We start from the raw sequence: 22,426 nt of genomic DNA, 5'->3' as shown, positions 1-22,426 counted from the left end.
CTCTAGGTTGTGGTTTGCCTTTTGTAGGACTGGAAAGTCAAACCATGTTGTGGATTCTTAGCTATGGTTAGAGATGTGCACGGAACCGCGGAGCTGTGGTCCAGCACTGGGGTGGGGGTTCCTTTAAGGGCGGGGGGAGGGTTTACCCTCTCGCCGCTTCCCCCCCTCTAGCGCATGTATTTTCGTCAGTAATTGGGGCGGCAGGATACCTCCCTGCCGCCCCTTCTCCCGCTTGGCTGTAAAAGGCTTCAAGAAGCCTTTTGCGAGTGTGCATGCTTCACGTCTCCGCAACGTGCACGCGCGTGGCCACACGAGCATGTTGCGGAGACGTGACACGTGCGCGACGTGCGCACGCACAAAAGGCTTCTTGAAGCCTTTTACAGCCAAGCGGGGGAAGGGGCGGCAGGGAGGTATCCTGCTGCCCCAATTACTGACGAAAATACGTGCGCCAGAGGGGGGAAAGCGGCGAGAGGGGTAAGTAAACCCTCCCCCCACCCTTAAAGGAACCCCCACCTCAATCCACCTGAACCGCCCATGTCCGGACTGGTCCGGAGGCCTGTAGAAAGGCCTCTGGACCGGTCCGGGCACATCACTAGCTATGGTTAGCACAGACCAAGGTTGCACATTATGCCTGAACCCAGCTATTGTTGGTTAATATGTTCTGATCCAGTGAAGTGGTCTGGACCACTGTGGCTCTTAAAATTTCCCTCCCCCACCCACCCCAAAAAAGTGGGTGGGACAGCCCTTGCAGGGTTCTTCTGGATGTAGCATGACTATGTGCAACAGAGCATAGGACTGGGCTTATAATTGCCATTTTTTTCATTGTGTAGAACAATACTATGAAGGAATCATATTCATCTTTCTATCATATTCAACTTTGTTATTTGAGTTTACTGTCAGAATGTGGACAGCCAAGTGAAATATGTTGTTTAAAATATTTTGTACTTTACAAAATGGGAGGGGAAGAGAATTGTTTTGGAGAAGAAAGCATAACTGTTGTATGGAAGACAAAATAATGTCTCAAGGATAGCTAACGGAGTACCACTTGTTCATGTTCAGATAATATGTTCAGTGCATATAGAATTTGCAGGTGTTGGGTATGCATAAAAATTATATCTAAGTAGTTTCCTACTTTGGCCATCTTGACCTCCCTAAGTATATTAATTGTGTTCAAGTGGGGGTGGGGGGAGTAGATATCTTAAGCCTGCTCAGGCACTAATACTCCTACTCTGTGTAGTCAAAAGATTAATAACATCCAAGTTTTGTGTAACATGCTGAAGCAAAAATATTAGGTTGCAGAGGTGGTGCCCTAAAGAATAATTAACTTATTACAATTAATTTCTGGCATTCTTTGATTATATTTAGACCTTCTGAAAAAAAATAATTAAATACTGGAGATCCCTGTTTTTCCACAGGAGGTGGAGAGATGGCAAAACCACAGGTAACAGGGCATTAGGGCAATGGGAAGGGTGGGGTTTAGGTTCATGAGGCAGCAAAAAATGGGTCAAAAAGGACTTAAAGTGGAGGAAATTTTGGTGGGTGGGTGCCCTTCCGTGCTCTTTGTATCCCCAGTTGTCTAGTAATGCTCCCCCAAAGTCCAAAATCACATGTTTCCCCCCTGTGAAAAATGAGGGGTTTAAAAAAAAAACTTTTTCACAAAATGGCTCCTGTTCCCAAAATGGCAGGCCAAAATGACCTCAGAGGTCACTTCCGTCCATCCCTGACCCACAGATATGTGACTCTTAAACCTTTAATTGCTGGACATTATTGTCTATTCTGAGGTCAGGTGATAATTACCCGTCCGCAGATATATGAAACCATGGATGCCAGGTCCACGATTAGTGAGGTTTGCCTGTATACTACTTAAAGAAAACCTGAGAAGATACTGCAAAAATCAAAGTTTTTTGAATACTTGGCCTGAGTGTTCAAAGAACTCTGCTAATAATTAAAATATTAATATTAAAAGGTGGGTATAGTGGATTTGCTAAACTCGCCAGTGAGTTCATGGCTGAGTTGAGATTTGAACCAGGACTAGAGCGATGTGAAGGCCTGAGGCAATAAGGTGGGGTGTGTGTGTGCGCAATTGCGGAGTGTGGGGAATGTTTCCCACTTTTCTTCTAAGACCAGGGACTTTAAAAGGAAAATTGGGGGGAAATGAAAAAACATCCTACGAAATATTTTCTCTATCAAATGCTTTACAAGGCATGGTTTTAAAATATTATCACTTCCTGCCTATCGCTCCTTCAAAATGCTAGCAATTATGTAATTATGAATTTTTTTTGTAATACAATGAAAAATACAGTATTTGATCATTACAGTTCTAATTCTCAAATATGTAATGCATTTATTCAGAGATCTAACAACAATTTGAAAGAGGGATTGCTGCTTTGGTACACACCCTCAGCCAACTTTTGCCCCTGATAAGCTTTAGACATGTTTGTATTGTGTGTGTGTGTGTGTTTTTTAAGACTTTCAAAGTCTATTTGGCCTGTAAGAAGGTTAACTATGATACAAATGTATTGCATATTTGTTTTCCCCGAAATTACTGTTTTTTTCCAGAAGAAAAATGTGTGAGTGGGTAGGGTTTTTTGTTTTTGTTTTTGGGTAGCTTCAAAATTTCTTGAATGTTTTCATCTCTTTGCAAGACTTCGAGTTGATTCTCCTATATTATCTCTCATTTTTGTTGTTGTTGAAGTGCTAATGGATGGATCATTAGTAGTACCATGGTTCTTAAAATATGAAATGAGTATTTAGAAATTCCAAAATCTTCTCGCCCCCTTCCTTGGTTTAGTTTCCCTGTTTTAAGCTGACTTAATGGGCTGGCAGCTTCTTTGTGTAGCACTGATACACTTTCCTTCACCACTCGCCTCCCCGGATAATTATTGGTAGACTTCTTCTTTCTGTTAAAAGATTTGTGTTAAGGATGTACACTAGGTATAATGGGTGTTCTATAAATCATATATTTTGATATGAAGAGCTTGTGATAAAATTAGATAATGGGGGGAAATGAATGATAAAAGCAGTGTTGCTATAATGATGGTATAGTGTAGTTTTGCAGAGCTGGTTTGCTTTTTGCTTGGTGGAAAATAAGTTTGAGGGTGGGGGTTCCTAAAACAATGAAACATGGAAAAGATGGTGGTTCTTGTAATGTTTGTATAGCGAGACTGAGGCTGGGAGAGTTGCTTTCTAGTTATCTAGATAGTTATCCTACAGGAGACAATGCTTTGATTTGGCTAAATAGTTCTTAGCCTTTAAAAAGTCAAAGTTTGTTTTGTAGAGTATTGAAAATAGTTCTGTTTAATGAATAACGTGTCAGCCAGGAGGTATGTCCTGTTTCCTTAAAGGGATCAAGATAGTCTTTGTTTTGAAGATCTAAAGCAAGTTACATGATGTCTGGCAATAACAACAATAGATGATCCCTGTCATCAAGCTTACATGCTAAATGAGTGTCTTTATCGGGGGGGGTTTTCTGTTTTCACTGTTTGAACCAGAAGTTTCACCTCCAACTTTAGCATGAAGACTTATGTCCTCCATAGAGTCAATTAAGAAATTAGAATACAGGTAACTTATATCATTTATTCTTATTTATTTGTTTATTGTTTTACACATTTTTGTACGACCCAAAACTTATGTCTCTGGGCGGTTTACAACAAGATAAAAACAACATTAAAACACTAGTTAAAAACAAAAACAAGAAATTTAAAACACAACAATTTTAAATTCTTAAAACAATATTCTAAAACAACATTAAAAACAATCAAAACAGTATCGGTTAAAAGCCTGGGTGAACAGATGTGTCTTTAAAGACTTTTAAAAAATTGTCAGAGATGGGGAGGCTCTTATTTCACTAGGGAGCGCATTCCAAAGCTTTGGGGCAGCAACAGAGAAGGCCTGTCCCTGAGTTGCCACCAGATGAGCCGGTGGCAAATGCAGACCTCTCCTGATTATCTCAATGGGCAGTGGGGTTCATAACGAAAAAGATGTTCTCTTAAATGCCCAAACTGTTTAGGGCTTTATAGGTTATAACGAACACCTTGTATTTTTCCACCGTAATTGGAGCCCATCCTTTAGCTAGGGTATTTCCTTCATGTGAAGGAAATACCCTAGCTAAAGGATGGGCTCCGATTACGGTGAAAAAGGACCCTTCACAGGTAAGACCCAATGTTCCTTTTGCCCGGAAACATATTGGCAGCCAGTGTAACTCCTTCAATACAGGAGTAATATGGTCTCTCCTAGATGACCCAGAGACCAGCCTGGCTGCCGCATTCTGAACCAACTGTAGTTTCGGGACTACATACAAGGGCAGCCCCACATAGAGCGCATTACAGTAATCTAGTCTGGAGGTTACCAACAGATGTACCACTGTTTTGAGGTTATCTGTCTCAAGAAATGGACGCAGCTGGCATATCAGCCGAAGCTGATAGAAGGCACCTCTGGCCACACTGCCTCAACCTAGGACATGAGGGAGATACTTGGATCCAGAAGCACCCCCAGACTGCATACCTGTTCCTTCTGGGGAAGTGTGACCCCATCCAGAACAGGCAAATCAAAATCATCTCCCGAGTTTTGACCTCGCACAATGAATACCTCCGTCTTGTCTGGATTCAGTCTCAGTTTGTTATCCCTCATTCTTCCTTTAATTAATTCATTTTCTAGTATTTGAATCTAATTTTATAAACAACTTTATGTGCTGTGTTTGTTGCTTTTGTGACATGGTGGTACATCACTCTTTTATGTAGCTTTGACCACAAGTTCAGAAGCTGAAAGAATTATATTCTCCATAATGTTAATCAAGATTAATTTGCCTTTGTCATATTTTGCCAGTGAAATTGATGAGTTGAAGCATGCCTCTGTGTTGGATTTTAGAGTGTTTTAATAAAATATTGGATTGAGAATGAAGATGTGGATTTATTTATATAATTTAAATAAATGGCATTGAGGATGGCATTGAGACAATTAAAAGGAGATAGGGAAGAAGGAAAAGTGAAAATATCGGTGAGCAATACGGGAGGTGAATTTGTAATTATGGGTCAACGTATGGATCGGGAAATTGCTCAGTTGCATTTATCAGACAGGAGTACATATGGAGAGCCATCCAAAATGAAGTTTCAAACTAATTGCTGTACAGTTAAAACTGCCTGGCAAAGTGTACGTAAGAGACGGGATAGAAATACTAGATTGTTTCCACGGTTAGATAATAACCATCTGAAATGCCCTGTACTGCATTTGCTGGTTAAAACACATAAGATGGAAGGGAATAATATGGGAAATGTTCAGGCATCTTCATTTAGAGTTAGACCAATTATATCTGGGTGTGATGGTCCAGCTGATTGTCTAAGCTGGCTAATTTTGATAGTTTTGTCACCTTTGTTAACGTATGTTGCTTCTCATTTACATAACACAAAACAGATGTTGGAAGCATTACAAAATATGGGGAATAATGATAGTGAATTATATATGGAGAATTTTTATGTGGAAGCATTATATACAAACGTGAATAATGAGGGAGCAAGGAAAAGTTTAATACAGTTATTGCGAGATAATAAACAGGAAATTGAGTGCTATGGTTTCACTATTCAAGACAGTGGAGGCTTAATAGAAGCTTGTCTACAATGTAATGCATTTAGGTTTAGTGGGGAATACAATGAATAGAAACGTGGCTTGGCCTTGGGAAATGGTTTGGTCCCACTCCTGGCTATAAGTTATATGTTCTCCATTGAGAGGAAATGTATCACTCAAGATATTATTTTGTACAGGAGGTACATTGATGACATAATAATTATAACCAAATCAAAAGATAATATGGATCAGCTGTTCAGGGAGCTGAATGAAGTGGGAAGTGTGACATTGACCAGGGAACAGCCTGATGCTCAAGGGTGGTTGCCGATTCTAGATATGGAGATTAAATTAAAAGGAGGAGTTGAGACAAGGTGGTATAGGAAACCTACTAAAAAGAAAATAATAATGAACAACAGATCAGCACACTCACAAGGCATGAAAATACAGTGAAAAGTTTGATATAGAGAGCCATAGGAGTTTCATCTAAAGATTGTTTGAACTATCTAGGAAGAAAGCAGAAGAAATAGAGAAAATCAATGGTTACGTATTCCTTATTAAAGCACAGAGGAATACTAAATTTAGAGAAGGGTATGCAGTACTAAGAATCCCATATGTGATGGAAAAGTTTATCTGGGGGGCACAGCGGATTCTTAAAAAACATGGCTTGGAGGTGAATGTTATTTGTACAGCTCTGATGACCTTGAGATAGCACTTAGTAAAATCAACACTGTATGATAATAAATGTGAAGTTGAAGACTGCCTAATTTGTGAGACTAAAGAGGGGAGGTGTCAGACAAAAGGGGTGATATATAAATGGTATGTTTAGAGTGCATGCTGTTTTATATTGGCGAAACTGGTCAACCTCTGATAAAAAGATATAAGAAACATCTGGCAGGCATACAGCATAGAGATAGAACAAAACCATGGCAGTGCATGTTAAAGAACAATAGCAAGGCAGAGTAGTGAATACAAAGAGTGCATCTGCGCCTCTGACGCCCGCCCAGCCCACTTCTCCCCCCTCCCCCTGCCTGTGTTTTCTGGCCAGCTTTCAAGCTGGGCCATTCCCTCCTGCCGCCGCCACCTCATTCTGGCGGCCGGCCCGGCCCTCTGCCACTACCTCTTCCTGGCAGCCTAGCTGCCTCCTCAACCCAGCGGCTGGGCCCACTGCTTCCTCACCCAGGTGGCCAGGCGGGCCCACCATCACCGCCTTCTTACCCCGGTGGCTGGGCTGAGCCCGCCGCCACCACCTCATCCTGGCGGCTGGGCCCACCACCACCTCACCCCAGCCGCCCGTCAATAGTCTCGCAAGACCTCCCACGCATGGGATTAGCGACGGGTACGCCTAGGAGAAATAAATATATAGATATAGTACAGTTGCACCCAACTATAAATAGCACTAGCAATAGCACTTACATTTATATACCGCTCTATAGCCAGAGCTCTCTAAGCGGTTTACAATGATTTAGCATATTGCCCCCAACATTCTGGGTACTCATTTTACCGACCTCGGAAGGATGGAAGGCTGAGTCAACCTTGAGCCCCTGGTCAGGATCGAACTTGTAACCTTCTGGTTACAGGGCGGCAGTTTTACCACTGCGCCACCAGGGGCTCATCTGCTCATCAAATGTTAAAGAGGAAATGAGGGAAGCAATGAAATTCATTGGTTATTGAGTGTATGAACTTCATCATGCTTTTGTGTTCATTCCCCTCCTTACACGGGTTCCCCCCTCCTCCCCCATGTGATATTGGGAGAGGCACAGGATTGGTTGATTGCCTTCAGTTCTTTAGCTGAATCATACTGTGGAGTTGAATTTGAAAACAAAACTCAGCCACCTTTGTATAGCATTGAGGATGATGTCTTACATTGAAACATCTGCTATTTTGTTACATCTGTGGTTTAGCTTTTAAGTTCTAAACTTTAAAAGTTTAAAAACATTCAAAACTTTTAACTTTTATTGTGCATTAAAGGTCATTGAAAAAGCTCTGCAGTGTGGAAATGTGTATTTCATCACCCTTGTACCATTTTATATAATTTATTTGATTACAGCTTTCTACATTGCAGCCATTCCTGCACCTTTTCCATGTGTTACATGACTGCTTTTGGAAGCATCATTGGTAATTTAAAATCTAACAAGCTGTATGTTAAAGCTCAGTAGTAAATATTAAATAGTGTTGCTTATCTCCAAGTTGCTGGTAGAGTCTTTCTATCCGATGTATATGGTGTTTTACCAAGCTAAAAGAGAGTGTAAAGAATTTACTGAGTAAGCACCTACATTTAGAGAAGGATCAAGGGCATGAGGAGAGAAGGAAGGATGAGACTGAGGTTACCTACCAAGTGTATGTGTGCGTGCGTGCGTGTGCTCGTGCTCTTGCTCAATTTACTATTTGGTGTTGGGGAATAAGGACAGGAAAGAGAGCAATAAGAAATGTTTTGCACCTTGAGAGAAGTTCTGAAAGTTGATTGGCAAAGCCATGCAGCCTTGAAAGTAAGGCAGAATGGAAAGTTATCTAAAAAGAGGAGAGGGTTGATAGCAGATTTTTAGAAAGAGATGACTGAAAATCAGTGATGAAAAAATTACTGAATTAGAAAGGAGGCTGTTCTAATCCCCCACCCCCGAAACCCTTATGTAAATTTTAAATAGACTTTAATACTGTGTATATCTTTACAACTAAAAAGGTGTTCAGTCTGGAAATAGATTTGGTCTGCAATGCGTGCTTTTGAGGGTGTAAGGCCCACTGAACATAGTGAAACTTAGAAGCGGTGGAATGACATGAACTACTGAAGTAAATGTCTGCATCAGAATAACTAACAATACACTCCTCTGTATATTTATTCAGTTTCTGGGAATCAGCAGTAAAGTGGAAGAGGGCTGTTAGCGTACTCTGCTTTTGACTTCCCAGAGGCATCTGTCTGGCTATTTTGAAAAAGAGGATGCTGGACTAGATTGACCCTTGGTCTGACTCGGCAAGACTCTTCTTAGACTGTAGTTCTGTGCCATAAAATCTTTTTGAAAAATGAAGGGAAATCTTAAAGATAAGTTTAATGTTTTTGTCTTGGGGGTAACAGCTAAATTTCAAAGGTGGAATGTTTTCTTGCCTTCAGTGTTCTCTCTAATTTTTTTTCATCTGTGTATGGAATGAGTTTTGTTCTGGGTGGCAGTATCAAAGCAGTGTGTGCACACATGCATTCAGAGTGGGGCCTTCCTGATTCAACCTGAGTGGGACCTAAAATTAACTGAGCAGACATCAAAAAAACTTGTGAGTACACGCTTGTGTGCACGTCTTAAAGGGAACACTGCTTGCCCTGCTTGAAACTTTTCCTAGAAATATCGGGTGTGTTGGTTTGTAGGAAGGATAGAAGCAGTTAATTGACACAATCTTTTCCTCAAATATTAACTAAGGCAGATTTAAGAACTTCTTCATTAATGGTTGTGTTTCTGTCATTATTATTGTGCCTATTTTAGGTAACAATCTTTGGTTTCAGCTTCAAGACAGAGCTCTATGACTTGGTTTAGTAATTTAAGATCAGAAATTATGCAGATTCTTAACTGAGCAAGGAAGTTTGTTCCTGCGTATCGAGGTAGACAGTGGTCCCTCTAATTTTTTCCATCGCTGTGTGGAATGAGATTTTTTTCTGGGTGGCAGTATCAAGGCAGTGTGTTCATTCAGAATGGGGCCTCCTGATTCAACCTGAGCGGGTGGGGGGGAGGGGGAATGAACTGAGTGGACATCCAGCAACTTGTGAGCACGCGTATGCCTTAGAGGGAACAGTGGAGGCAGAATATTCAACTTTTTGTTTTCATTTTTTTATTTTTTTTAAAAAAATGCTGCATATGCTTTCAGGGAATGTAACTAATGCGGGCAAGACTGTTGTACTAATTCTTCTATGAAATTAAGTTTATCTAGCAGAAGAAGAAATGTGTAAGGCAAAAACAAACACCCTTTAACCACAATATAATGTAAAGTGAGTTGTAGGTTTGGAATGTTGATAGATAGATGATGTTGGGCAGCATCCAGATTAGTTTGCCGTGACTAAGCACCACTGAAATCAGTTAGGCAAATTAGTCTTGATTAACGTAAATCCCATTAATTTCAGCGGGCCTTAGTCTGGATGCTGCCCATTATCTATAATCTCTGTTATCTAACTAATCATCCAGAGTCCTTCATATAAATTACCACAATAATCACTATAGCAATTTTGTATTGTGTGGTGATGGTGTTTCCATATTGCGTATGCAGCGGGTGGGTGGGGTTAAGGCAGGGAATAAGGGACTTGCTAAATCATCTGTTGAATTCCTATCCAAGAACTAGGAATGTCCTGGCTCATGCCTAGCCACTCTGCTACATTATAGTGAAGCAATTCACTCTTTGTTCTGAAATAAAAGCTTATCTTAGGGGTAGGCAAATTTGGCACTCCAATTTATTTTGGCAGGGGATGATGGAAGTTGTAGTTCAACAATAGCTGGAGTGTCAGAAGTTGTGTTTGTGGGCATGCCATTCTTATTTGTGTACTCATTCCCGCAAGCAGTACTTTGGGAAGGTGGAATGGTGCAACAGATTAATAAACTGAAATGGTGAAATCGTGTTGTTTCCTTTTGCCACCAGAGGAAAGAATTCTGAGTTTGCTTGTAACTGGTCCTGTTTGTGGTGAAACATCTTGGGGCACCTTCCTCAAGTCGTGTGACACTTGGGGCACTGTAGACTAGCTATCCAGACTTTCATTAATATGTTTTTATAAATGTAAATAGATACAGAGGCATCAGCTTAGCTTGAATCACTTTATTTTTAGTGTGAAAGTAACTTCATGTACATGCATAACAGCTGTTTGTTTATCTGATGTATTTTGTATTATATTTAGAGTTTTAATTGGATCAAAATATTGTGGTATCCAGTAAAGTTGAAGATAATGTGTAGTTCAATTACATACTTGTTTACATGTTGGAGTGATGCAACAGATCTTAGTGGAAGTGCAAGTTCATGCCATATGAACCAGTCTGTCCCTTAAGATTTTGTCTGTCTATTCTCCCTAGAGACAAGTGTAGGAGGATGTTGTGAGGCCTTTGTTTTTTGTTTTTTGTTTTGGCCTTTCCCTTTGTAACTTTTTCTAACATACCATCCCCAGCGTTCAGGTTTTAAAATGTAGTCAAGGTATTTTTGTTCCAGCTCTACTTTAGGGAATCAGGTGTATTTTAGCTGCACAACTGTAACCTTATTGCCTGCTTGTGTACATTACTTAAGGTTTTATATAAAATATATGGGATATTGTGGCTTTATAACTTTAGTTGTTTAAGAATTCTGTTGGATTAATTGACAAAATTCTTTTTGCATAGTACCAAGCATCAGTGTAAGTACCTTCTGGAGATATGGAAGGATTATTATAAGAATTATTGATTTAATAATAACTTCAAATGCTACCACACATTGTTAGAAGGAAAGCTGGGTGCTGGCTGAAAGTGGAAGCATTTGGTAATACGCCAGTCCATCTCAAAACTTCCTAAAGTGTGGGTTGTGACCAGTGTTCCCTCTAACAGGGGTTCCCAGATGTTGTTGACTACAACTCTCATAATCCCCAAGCAAAAGCCATTGCAGCTGGGGATTCTGGGAGCTGTAGTCAACAACATCTCATCCTTGTTACAGGGATCACTGGTTGTGACCCATTTTGCTGAAATGAAGAAGTGAGATTGTGACTTGGGGGAATCAGTATCTCATGCCATACAGGTTATCAACAGAAAGTGATTCATGGTCACCAGTGGCAACCTGATGACTGCATTTGTGTAAACTTTCCAGTAACCTTGGCGTAGAAAGGAGATGTGTGGGGAGTCAGTGTTGGTAGGAGATGGGGCAACAGGCAAAGTAGTGTGGGATGTATATAGGGTTGAAAACATACTCCTCTGGAAGTCAAACATTGGGTTGTGTAAAGAAGTCTGACCTCTTTTCCAAAATGTCAGACTCCCATTTGTTCAGTAATTAATAATTATATTTGGTTGTTATGACAGATGTGGAGCAGAGGTGCTGTGTGCTTACACAATGGTTTGCTCTGAATTAACTTTGGACTATAAAGGCAAGTGGTAGACTGGACCTGTAATTGTGCCTAAGTAGTTTGTAATATGTGTTGATAAACTTGATGCTCTAAAAGAGGCTTTACCCTGAAGCTGAATGTGTAGCTCTGAGATGGTGGAAACTTTCTACTTCTGAAAATGCATTAGTAACAATGAATGGATGTCAGTGCAAGATTACACAAGCTTGGCAATTTCAAAGTTGTAATTTTGGTTTTTCATTTGATTATCCCTAGAAAATATGTGTTTTCTTGATTTGTAAACATGAGGGTAATATGGTGGGGTTCTCTGCCTGTAAATATATAGGTCAAATAACATACTAGATATAATCACAATCTATTTAGGGCACCAGGAAATTTTGCATAGTAAAATTAAGGGGTGTGCATGGACCACTTGCCGCAGTTTGGACTGAATTTGGACCAAACCACGGGTCCCTGAATTGGTTCTTTTGAACTCACTGGCTGAAGGTTGATAAACTGGCTCGAACTGGTTCAAAGTGGTTCATGATAGGGATGTACATGAACCAGTTGGGAACCTGCTTTGGGAAACACCAAACTGGTTCAGGTGCCCGGAGCCAGTCCAGTTTGGTGGAGCGTGGTTCCCATAAAAAGTAGGTCCTTACTTGCTCTGTTGCCACTCCACCCCATTTTGGGGCATGGCACTCACTCTACCAAAGACCATACACGTCTGCGGAGCTTTGCCTAGAAAAGCAGTGGGGCAGCAGCAGGGACAATTCATAAAGTGCACAGTGGCCCACTTCCAGTGTATGTTACAAAAACAGCCTGTTTTTGGTTTTGCCACTAAATACCAGTTGCAGGTGAGCAACAGCAGGAGAGAGGGCAAGCCCCCCCCCCCCAAGTGGGTTTCTCAGAGGCATCTGGTGGGCCACTCTGTGAAACAGGATGCTGGACTAGATAGGCCTTGGGCCTGGTTGAGCAGGGCTGTTCTTTATTATTTTACTGCTATCTCTGTTTTTGGGTTGTTGTTGGGTTTTTTTACAAGCAGTAGCTATTGTAGTCTAAAGAGTATGAACAATGAGCCAGAGTGTTCCTGATTTGAATCTTGCATTGGCAGCAAAATTCAGTAGATGACCTTACACTTATTTCTCTCACCGTAACTGCATCATCTCCAAAAAGGGGCTAATAATATTTGTATACTTTATTATGCTGCTATAAGAATTACTGAAATAATATATGTGAAGCACTTGCCAGTTTCATGCTACAAGTCAAATATATCTACTGTGAATTACAAACATTATTTACAAACAAATATTAGTTGCTAATATATATAGTAAGTGACAAAATAGTTTACCCATTCTATGACAAATTGAAAAGCTTTCCTATCTACAGTGTATTAAGGCATTAATGTTTCAAAGGTATATGCAGAGCATTGAACTTTTTGGTATGAAAAGGAGCTATTTTGATAACTTGAGAAGTGTTGAAATGTTCTTTCACTTGAAACTGTTTGGTGGCAGGAGGATGAAGTTAACTGAAAATTCCTTGGCCAGCCTAGAGGGAAGACTGCTAGACGTGGTTTGGGAGAGTTGATTTCTTTTAGGGATGTACATGAACTGTGGTTTGAGCACATTTCGGGATTGCAGTTTGGAAGCTTTAAGAAAGAGGAGAGCAGGTAAGGACCTGCTCTCCTCCACCCCATGCAGCTTCCTGCTGGGGTGATGGGTGTCCCAAAAAGCCCCACACAGCGCAAGCACTCACATGACACCTGTGCATGCATGGACACCATGTGTGTGCTGGCACCGTGTGGAGCTTTTGGGGATGTGTGTGACCCCAGCAGGAAGCTGCAAAATAAACATTTTGAAGCCAGTATATATGTGGAGATATAAATATAATGTGGCACTCTCTGTTGTATGAAGCTTGTCTTGTGTGACGCAATTGAAATAAGAGTAAATTGGAACAAAACAGACTGTCTACATTATAAGCAATCAAAAATTTAAGATCTGGCATAAAATGCATAAAAACTCATTAGAAACCTGTTTTCGCTGTACTGTAGAACCCACAAAAGGAAACATTATTTAAAGGAACAAATATAGTACATAATTGATCTCCCATATTCAATTTATTACTTAATGCCATAGCTTTCTTAGGATAGTCTATATGTACCTACCTACATTTATTTATTTATTTATTTATTTGATTTCTGTGCCACCTTTCCAAAAAAGGCTCTTACACAATGAACACACGCAATCTATACATATTTTATTGTCTAGTTGTGGTTATAATGAATAACACTTAATTTTTCTGTGTATATTTAAAACTTACTGAGACTTTTTTTTTTTGGTTCACCAGGGTTACACATCATTTTGGAATGATTGCATTTCCTCTGGGCTGCGTGGCTGCATGTTAATTGAATTGGCACTGAGAGGGCGTCTTCAGCTGGAGGCATTTGGAATGAGACGCAAAAGTCTGTTAACTAGAAAGGTAAGAGGAGGGTAAAACTAAAACCATATGTAGCTTTAAAACCATATGCCACACTCACTTGAATAATTTGGAGGTAGGGATGTGTATGAACTGCGGTTCGAGCACTTTTTAAGTGGGACCCGGGCACTTGAGGAGGTGGGACATTCTTCTGCTCTCTGCTGCCCCATGCAGTTTCCTGCTGGGGTTGCGCGGGTCCCAAGAATACCTGCACAGCACCAGCGTGCACATGGTGTCCCCTCATACATGGGCGCCATTTGCGTGATCAGCAACACCATCCTGAGCATGCAAATGGCAACCGCACATGCATGGATACCATGTACATGCTGGGCTTCTTGGGACGTGCACTGCCCCAGCAGGAAGCTGCATGGGGTAGCGGAGAGCAGGTAAGAACCTGCTCTCCTCCTTCTTAAAGCTCCCCGGCCCTGCCTATGAACCAAACTGTGCTTCGTGCACATCCCTATTTGGAGGTATTATACCAAGCCCTTCACATCTATTTCAGTATTAAGATTCTGAGAAAACACTGATATCTAATCAATAATTTGAGTTCTTTAAGCCACATACCAAATATCAAGTCCATGGGCAATGTCATAGATGTTTTTTGCTTTATGCAGTTTGCTGAATCCACGGCCTAGTTAAAGGATGAATGGGCTGTGTTTCTCTTTGGTTTTGTTGGCATTATGTGAAGGTAACCTGTTTTTTCTGGGGCGATGTTGTGGTAAAAAAATCAAAATGCTTTGCTTTCTACCACAAGCTTAATTGTGTGGGCAGTTTGCCCTGTAAATATTATCTTTGCTCACCTATTTAAAAGGCAAGTTATGAAAATTTCCATGCCACCACCTTCTTAGAATCAAGTCCTTGTGTAAGCAGACAGTTACTGCTTATGTCCAGCTGCATTTAGTTATTAGTGTGCAATGGATATTTTTTCCCCTTTCCGCAAAGCTTCCAAGCTTCCTTGGTTTGCTAGAAATGGAGAAATGTTCCTTGAAACACCAAAACTAATAGCTTGGATGATTTTTTTCATTTTTTAAAACTTAGGTGATTTTAAAGGGTCTGAAATGTGCATTTTAAAACAAAATCTGGATAAACAAGTCATCTTGCAGTTCAAGGGACTTTTTTCAGAGAGGGGTCCAGTTGGGTAGAGCCTGCAAACAGTGGGGAACCAGGATGTTTCTTTTCTGGGCCCATTGTAGGTTCATGTGCTGGGTGTAAAGTTTGCTGGAGCTATAGGCATGGAGTCTAGCCTAAGTAGTCCCAATATGCGCAATTATTCCCCAGAGGTTCAAAGATTAATGATCACATGGATTCAGCATACACTTGTATTCAACATGAGTTGCTGTGCAAACATTACATCCAGTGTATGGGTGTTAGCAGGATATGGACACCCAGTGGATAGATTTGATCTCATTTTTCTACTGTATATAGGCTCTGTCCCAATGGGACTTTGCCTGAACCATGCTTTAGATATTTTATTCTTCTAATGCAGTCTGAATGATACGGATATTCTTCACAATTGGACTGACTGGGGTAAGGAGGTCAAAATGAACAGAGATTATCATGGCTTTAAGTAATAGTATGTAGTCTAGAACAGTATTTCCGATCCACCAGTCAAAGACCAGTGATTGAGAACAGAAGCAGGCAGACGTCAGGCTTGTGAGTTCCACTTTTTTTACCAGTCAGAGAATGCTAATTCAGGGGGTACAGCCTACCAGAAACACTCAGTTTGTAAACGCTACACCTCCTGCATGTACTTAAAAGTTCTCAGCTATTAAGCAATATAATCCATGCATTATGTCAAGCTACGTCAGATCAACCTACTAGCATAACAGCTACAAATATAAGCATGCATGCAGAGCAATGAGATAAAGACATTGTGATTCTTCTGCCCACCCCAGTTCTAAAATGGGAATTTCTCCCTCAGAATAGGAGCTCATTGTCCACAAAGGGTTAACTTCCACCACTTGCTCTGGTAGACAGGATAGTTTCAGGTAGATTCTCAGGTAACAGGAAGTCTGGCCCTCCTCCCAGCAGGCCCTGGGAGTAAGATTCCCAATTCCTTCCTGTCTTGCTCCTGGTAGGATACACATACTGGGGCTCCTGCCCCATTGCTATACAGCTTCAATTTTTTTCTGTTCCTATTCTTCATCCATAGGTGAGCAAATTTCTTTCTTCCCTTATTTTTATAAAAAAAAGAGATGAATTTAAACAATTTGATTGAATTGGCTGTCTGTCTTGCTTTAGCATGGATCTATCTCCGGCGGGGGAGACCTAGACCAGGTCGCTTCTGAGGATCCCAGCACTGAGGACAGAGGCAGGGCTGACATTAAGGCCAAGGCCTCTAGGATGCGTCGCCATCTTTCTGCTGCCCCTCAGTGTGGGTCGCCATGCCACCAAAATAGGAAAGAGGTGGCTGCCATTTTTAAGGCACGAATGAGCCTGACCTAAGCCCAGGATTAAAACGCAAGCCGTGCGAAGACTGAGCAGGCGCATCCTACTACAGGTGGCCTATAGTAGCTCACTAGCCCTTCAAGGGGAAGGTGAACAGGATGATCCAGGGCAGTCTGATTGATTCCACCCCTTACAGGAGGGGTTACCAGATGGGGCATGCATGATTGGGATGATCCCGTGTATACCTTCGGCTGGGGAAAGCCGCAGCACTTTCGTCTCTCCCTTGTGCTCTAAAAGATTTCAGTTATTGCTTATTGATTTTACATTTGTGCTAATTAGTGGAGCTCCCCTTACATGGCAATGAAGTGTATATTGGGAGATCCTTATGGATAAGCCTAGATTTCAAATGACTAAGCTGATAGTATTCTTCAGTTTTAATAAACTGAGGTTTAACACATACTCATATAGTATCGGTTTTAATAATACACAAGCATCTGTTAAACCTCAGCTCTTTCACAGTAGGGATTTACTGAATTGAGTTTTATCCCATGTTTTTGTGACATTCACCTCTGGCTGAATTTAGCTTATATTTAAAATTTCCTGAAGGGTGGTACAGGATTTACTAAACATTCCTCTTCAAGGCCTTGTAGCAAGACACTAATTAGAATGCTGAAACTCAAAGCAGTGGAGTCACAGATCTAGTGAGAGAATTAACAGTTCTCTTTTTCTAGGTTCCAGTGAAGGACTTTGTTAGATTTAGTGTTTAGAAGTTTGTCATAACGTCAAATAATTAGAACATGCATTTCATTTGAGACCCTAAATAATGTAACAGACACTGGACGTGTGATCAAAGCTTATCTGTAGCTGTGAAATTCCAGGAAATAGTGAGTTTGCATCAATTATCTCTAGGTAATTAATTGTTGTGTTCATTTTGTAAATCTAATGCTTTGATTATTATATTTATTGGCTAGGCTCCAAAAACATTTTTAGTGAGTTGATATTTGTCAAGTGGAGTGTCTACTGAAGGAATAAAATTGTTTTTGTCATAAGAAAGAACTACAGACTTTCAAGGTGGTTTTCAGTATAAGAATTGCTTCCATGAAGCATCTTCCAGAGGGATTGCTGTTAGTCTGTTGCAGAAGATTTAAAAAGAAAAAGCAAGAGCCAAGGGACTCTTCATTTCCCCCCCTATGAAACATGGTAATATCTCTCTGACTACAAAATATGTGTTTGGGTTATTCTTTGTCAAGGATGTGTTAAGTGTGATGTAGAGGGGCCAGGGAATAGAAGACTTCAAACAAATCTGCATGCCTTTTTGGAGGGCCCAATCAGGGAACTCTAGATAATGATATGGTAACTAAGCTAATTATTTCCAATTTTTTTCTGGTCCTTGATAATTCCATATGAGATCAATATATGGTGCAGCTGAGATAATGCTTGGGTACTTATATAAATATATATAATTTTTAAAAGGATAACTGCTCATGTTTTTTCATGAATCCATTGGGATTTCTGTACTTGCATTAATAATGTGTTGCTAAAATTTAGAATATAAACACTCCAGGCAGCATCCATACTACGTTAGTCATGGCTAAGTCCACTAAAGTTGATAGGGCTTAAGTTAGTCATGATGGCTTTTCTCAATGGCCAACATCCAGATTAATGTCGTGCAAGTGCAACTGGATTTTGTGCTGTACAAAGGTGGGATGTGTGATATTAGGTTATCCCCCGCTTCCCTCTACAGCCTCCTGTGCCTTCCCAAAGTAGGTCCCTGGGAATGGTGGAGTGGGGCTCAGGGACACATTTTCAGGAGGCACAGACTGCTGCAGAGAGAAAGGAGAATCGTCAGAAGTTGTGCCTCCCTCACTCAGTGGGAAACCCTGTGTGCCCATGCAGTTTTAGTGTGAATGATGGCCATTGATTTCAATGGTGCTTATTAATGACTGGCTAGTTTGGATGTTGCCCATTGTAGTTGTCCCAGGGTGGTTGTTTGAATGAATAAACCTACTGAGTTAGTCAGTTAATTATTGGATCTGTATCAAATATTTTTGTGCTATAAAAACCCAAGTTCAATATTGTGAAACAGTGAAGTAGGCAGTTGGTTAATATTTGGCTGGCCAATGATTAGCATCCAGACTTTTTTGCTTGGGGTTTGTGGAAGGGGTCCTGCAGGGAAACAAGGTGGCTTATTGGCTAAGAAGCTAATTGCCAATGAATGAACCCCAGGTTTCAAAAACGTCTTGGGTATAAAGCATGATTTACTACATCCGCAAACTGAGAAACCAGGAAGACCTAGGCTTAGTGTGTGTGCTAATGCTGCTATATAAGTAGAAGTAGTAGTAGTCACCTTAAGTGGCGCAGCGGGGAAATGCTTGACTAACAAGCAGAAGGTTGCCAGTTCAAATCCCCGCTGGTACTATATCGGGCAGCAGCGATATAGGAAGATGCTGAAAGGCATCTCATATTGTGCGGGAGGAGGCAATGGTAAACCCTCCTGTATTCTACCAAAGAAAACCACAGGGCTCTGTGGGCACCAAGAGTCAAAGTCAACTTGACAGCACGCTTTACTTTAGTAATCGTAACAGTAGTTCTAGATTTTCTGCATTAATATACCCTTTTAAAAGATGCATTGAACCGTATTTTGAACCAAATATTTTGATTCTATGAAGAAAGCAAATGATTGATTATATGAGAGGATTCCAACAAGCATTTCTGTTTTGTACCTGTATAGCCATTAAAACAAATAGTAGTACTGTAATAAACTCTGGGTAACACATTTTTGCTTGTTTTCACTTGTTGCCTAGATATTGTGTGTAGCTGGGAAATTATATAGAAATCTCATTACTTGTGTCCTTTGTTCCTCCCCCTGTGCTTCAAGCATGCTCAGTCTTGCTTCTCTTTTAAAAACGTCTCCATTGAACTACTGTCCCATTTCCATCTTTCCTTTCCTGCTCCATATTACATTGGGGTATGTGCTTCCTGCCTATCCTCCATCTTTCATTGATAGGAGTGTTTATTTGCATTGGAACAGGCAGAAACTGAGCTAAAGTAACTATGTGGTGCTTTCTGGCTATATCTTGGTGATCACTTGGTGTCTATCTGCTTTGACACTGTCTGGAATTCCACTCTTCTGGAATCCTTAGTAATCATTTTTCTTGCAGTAGTTATCTATCTCTTTTCATTTGTTGTTTGCCTGGTTTGGTGGTGATTCTTTCTCGTCTAATCCTGTTGTGTTAATCTTGTTCTAGAAATTTTAACCTTTTACACACAGACTCCAAAATCTGTGTTTCTATCTCTGACTAATCCCCTATTCCATTGATGTCTGCACTGCCAGCAGTACCTCCTGTATGCCCTGCTAGTATCTTACATTTAATGAGGAAAGATGGAACACTCACCTCTATGCACCTTTATCAGTGCTTTTTCACCTGTCTTGTATTCCAATGGGATTTGGCATAAGGTGCGGTGAGAGGGATGTAGTACTCTATTCTTTTCATACTGAGGCAGTTGCCAAGTTCTGTTGTTTACCCATTCCTTCCAGAAACTTTGCACCTACTGCTAAATATTCTACATTGTGTGTTCATCTCTTATTGAAACTATTATCATCACCTAATTGCTGGTTGACTTCCTTTTTCTGGGCAATTCCGAATTAAATGCTTCTATAAGAATCCTGTTTTGTCTTCCAGAGTTTTAATCTTGTCATCCTTCTCCTTACTTGAAGTTATCAACAACAGAGCAGCTTCAACTATGTACTGCTTATATTTGAAGGCTCTTTATCTCTCCATATTTATTCTGGGAAAGTGAGCTTATCAATTGCATAGGCCTCTCCTTTGTATGTTGGTATCCTATAATATATGATTTCAAGATGCAACAGGAGGTAACAGTACTGTTAGTTCAGGCTGTTCCTCATGAAGGAATGCCTGTCCTGGTAAACAAATAAAATGGTTAATGTACCTGCAATAGATGGGTCATTCTTGTTCTTTGTTGCCATAAACAGGGTGGTGTGCAGGGAACTTCCACTCTACATAAGTTCAGGTTTTTCCTTGTAATTGTGCACATGTTCATTTTAACTACATGTAATTTTAAATATAGGCTCACATACAGAACAATGCTTTTCAGAACAGAGCCTGCACAACTATTATCTCTTCCTCAGACAGCTCCCTGAGCTTCTGAAAAGGCCTTGTTAAGAGGGAAGAGAGCCAGGAGGAAACACCTGCTTTGTCAGTGGAGCTCCTCTTGGTTTCTGGGCTCTATCCTTGTGCACCTGCCTGCACCACAACACATGGTGTGTTGCTAAAGCACTCTCAGCAAGGACTTTTCAGGGAGCTCAGTGATTTCCCAGGGAGGCAACAACGTTTGTGTGGATTTTTTTACTACTTTAGTGTAACTCTGGTTTAATTTGACTGAGGTGATTAGGGTAAGCAACAGAATGAATTGTACAATTTGTTTAATCAAAACATTGGTAGAAACTGCTGCTGTAAAACTAATAAGATACAAGCAGACCAACTTTCAAATTGTTGATTATTTTTTGACCACATAACAGTGCACTCTGGAGTTGGCAATGTTGATCTTCAATAATGTTGATGGTATTGGGTATTGTTTCTAGAAAGCTGTGATCCAAGAAGAAGCAGTATTTCTATATTGTGTCTTCATATGTAAAAAGGAGCAGTGTTGCTTTGCCAGCATACTTTCCCCATGTTACTCTCCTCAGTGCTTGAGAAGGTAAAAGCAAAGGTTTGAGGTGCCAGAGTGAATTCTTGTATTTCCCATCAGGTGATCTGCAAATCAGATGCTCCTACGGGGGATGTTCTACTTGACGAAGCTCTGAAGCACATTAAGGAGACGCAGCCTCCTGAAACAGTGCAGAACTGGATAGAGCTGCTTAGTGGTAAGAGATGTCCATAGAAAAGTACTAATTTTAAATGCTTAACAAACTATTCTGAGCTACCATGCATCACTAGTTTTTAAAGAGGGAGAATTTCCACATAGGGCTTAGTCTGTGATGTTATTAGTTCAACTTATGTGCAGTGACTTTGGATGCTGTGACACGTAATCTTGATCACTGGCATTCAGTTAAGAAACTTTGGGGTTGGCAGTGTGGGGAGATGGCAGGAAGCAGTTAGCACTGCCCCCTATGTGACACACCCTCTAAACAATATACATTGTTTGACTGTGGATCAGGGTGGAGATTTTTCATGTTTCTGGGAACTTGAAGTGGCTCACTCCCAATATTGTTTACGTATAAGTGGAAGTAGCTGTCCTCCTCACCTGCTTGTCCCAGCCCATTGGCTCCTCTTCTGAGCTCCTCAGATTCCCTCTACACATAGCTGGAGGGACTCCTCTGATGTGATCCTTCTGTACTCTTGTCTGTTACTATCTTGATGCCTGCAATTCCGTCCTTTTAATCTCTTTGCTTCTGTTTTAAATGTTGGATAGCTATCAAGATAATGGCTTACAAACCTGGCATTTCCTGTTTTGAGAGCCATTTTTGGAAGGGCGGTATAGAAATCGAATAAATAATAATTAATAATTAATAATAGGATGGTGGTGATATTTCCATCCATAGTGTGAGGTGCCATTGTGGAATGCAACAACATAAATTTTAGTATAGTACATATAGCATATGTTTGAATTTTTGAAGCATTCATTATTATATTTGTTTTTCAAAAGGCATGATGGGGATAAGTAACTGTTGTTGAAGTTACTTATACCTACTTTGACCTTTGGGCAAAACCATGTTTTGGACCTGTTTCATATCATCCCTAAGAACCCTTATTTGCACCTCTAACTCATGGCTTTGCTTTTAACGTGATATTCTGGATGTCTTTTTGAAACATGGTGCCACAAACACTGAAATAGGTATTGAAGAGATTTGTTAATGTTTGCCCCAAGGGGAAAAGGTGGGTAGTAGTGTCATTTTATTCAAGAATTGGGTGTGATTCTGCTAACTTGTTTTAAAAGCATACACGGTGTTTCTGACTGTAGAAGAGT

General features: G+C 40.5%; 1 protein-coding gene across 1 annotated transcript in view; it reads left to right on the top strand.

Moving 5' to 3' along the window:
- The window catches only part of GOLPH3 (golgi phosphoprotein 3), a 43,682-nt gene that overhangs the window by 8,033 nt on the left and 13,223 nt on the right, over nucleotides 1–22,426 (top strand). Inside the window, exons 2-3 of the mRNA XM_053293661.1 lie at nucleotides 13,922–14,053; nucleotides 21,209–21,323. Of these exons, the coding sequence (XP_053149636.1) occupies nucleotides 13,922–14,053; nucleotides 21,209–21,323 (247 nt within the window). The remainder of the gene's footprint in view (nucleotides 1–13,921; nucleotides 14,054–21,208; nucleotides 21,324–22,426) is intronic.

This window comes from Hemicordylus capensis, chromosome 2 (genome assembly GCF_027244095.1).
Source record: "Hemicordylus capensis ecotype Gifberg chromosome 2, rHemCap1.1.pri, whole genome shotgun sequence".
Lineage (NCBI taxonomy): Eukaryota > Metazoa > Chordata > Lepidosauria > Squamata > Cordylidae > Hemicordylus > Hemicordylus capensis.
This window is presented reverse-complemented; position numbering and strand designations above follow the sequence as displayed.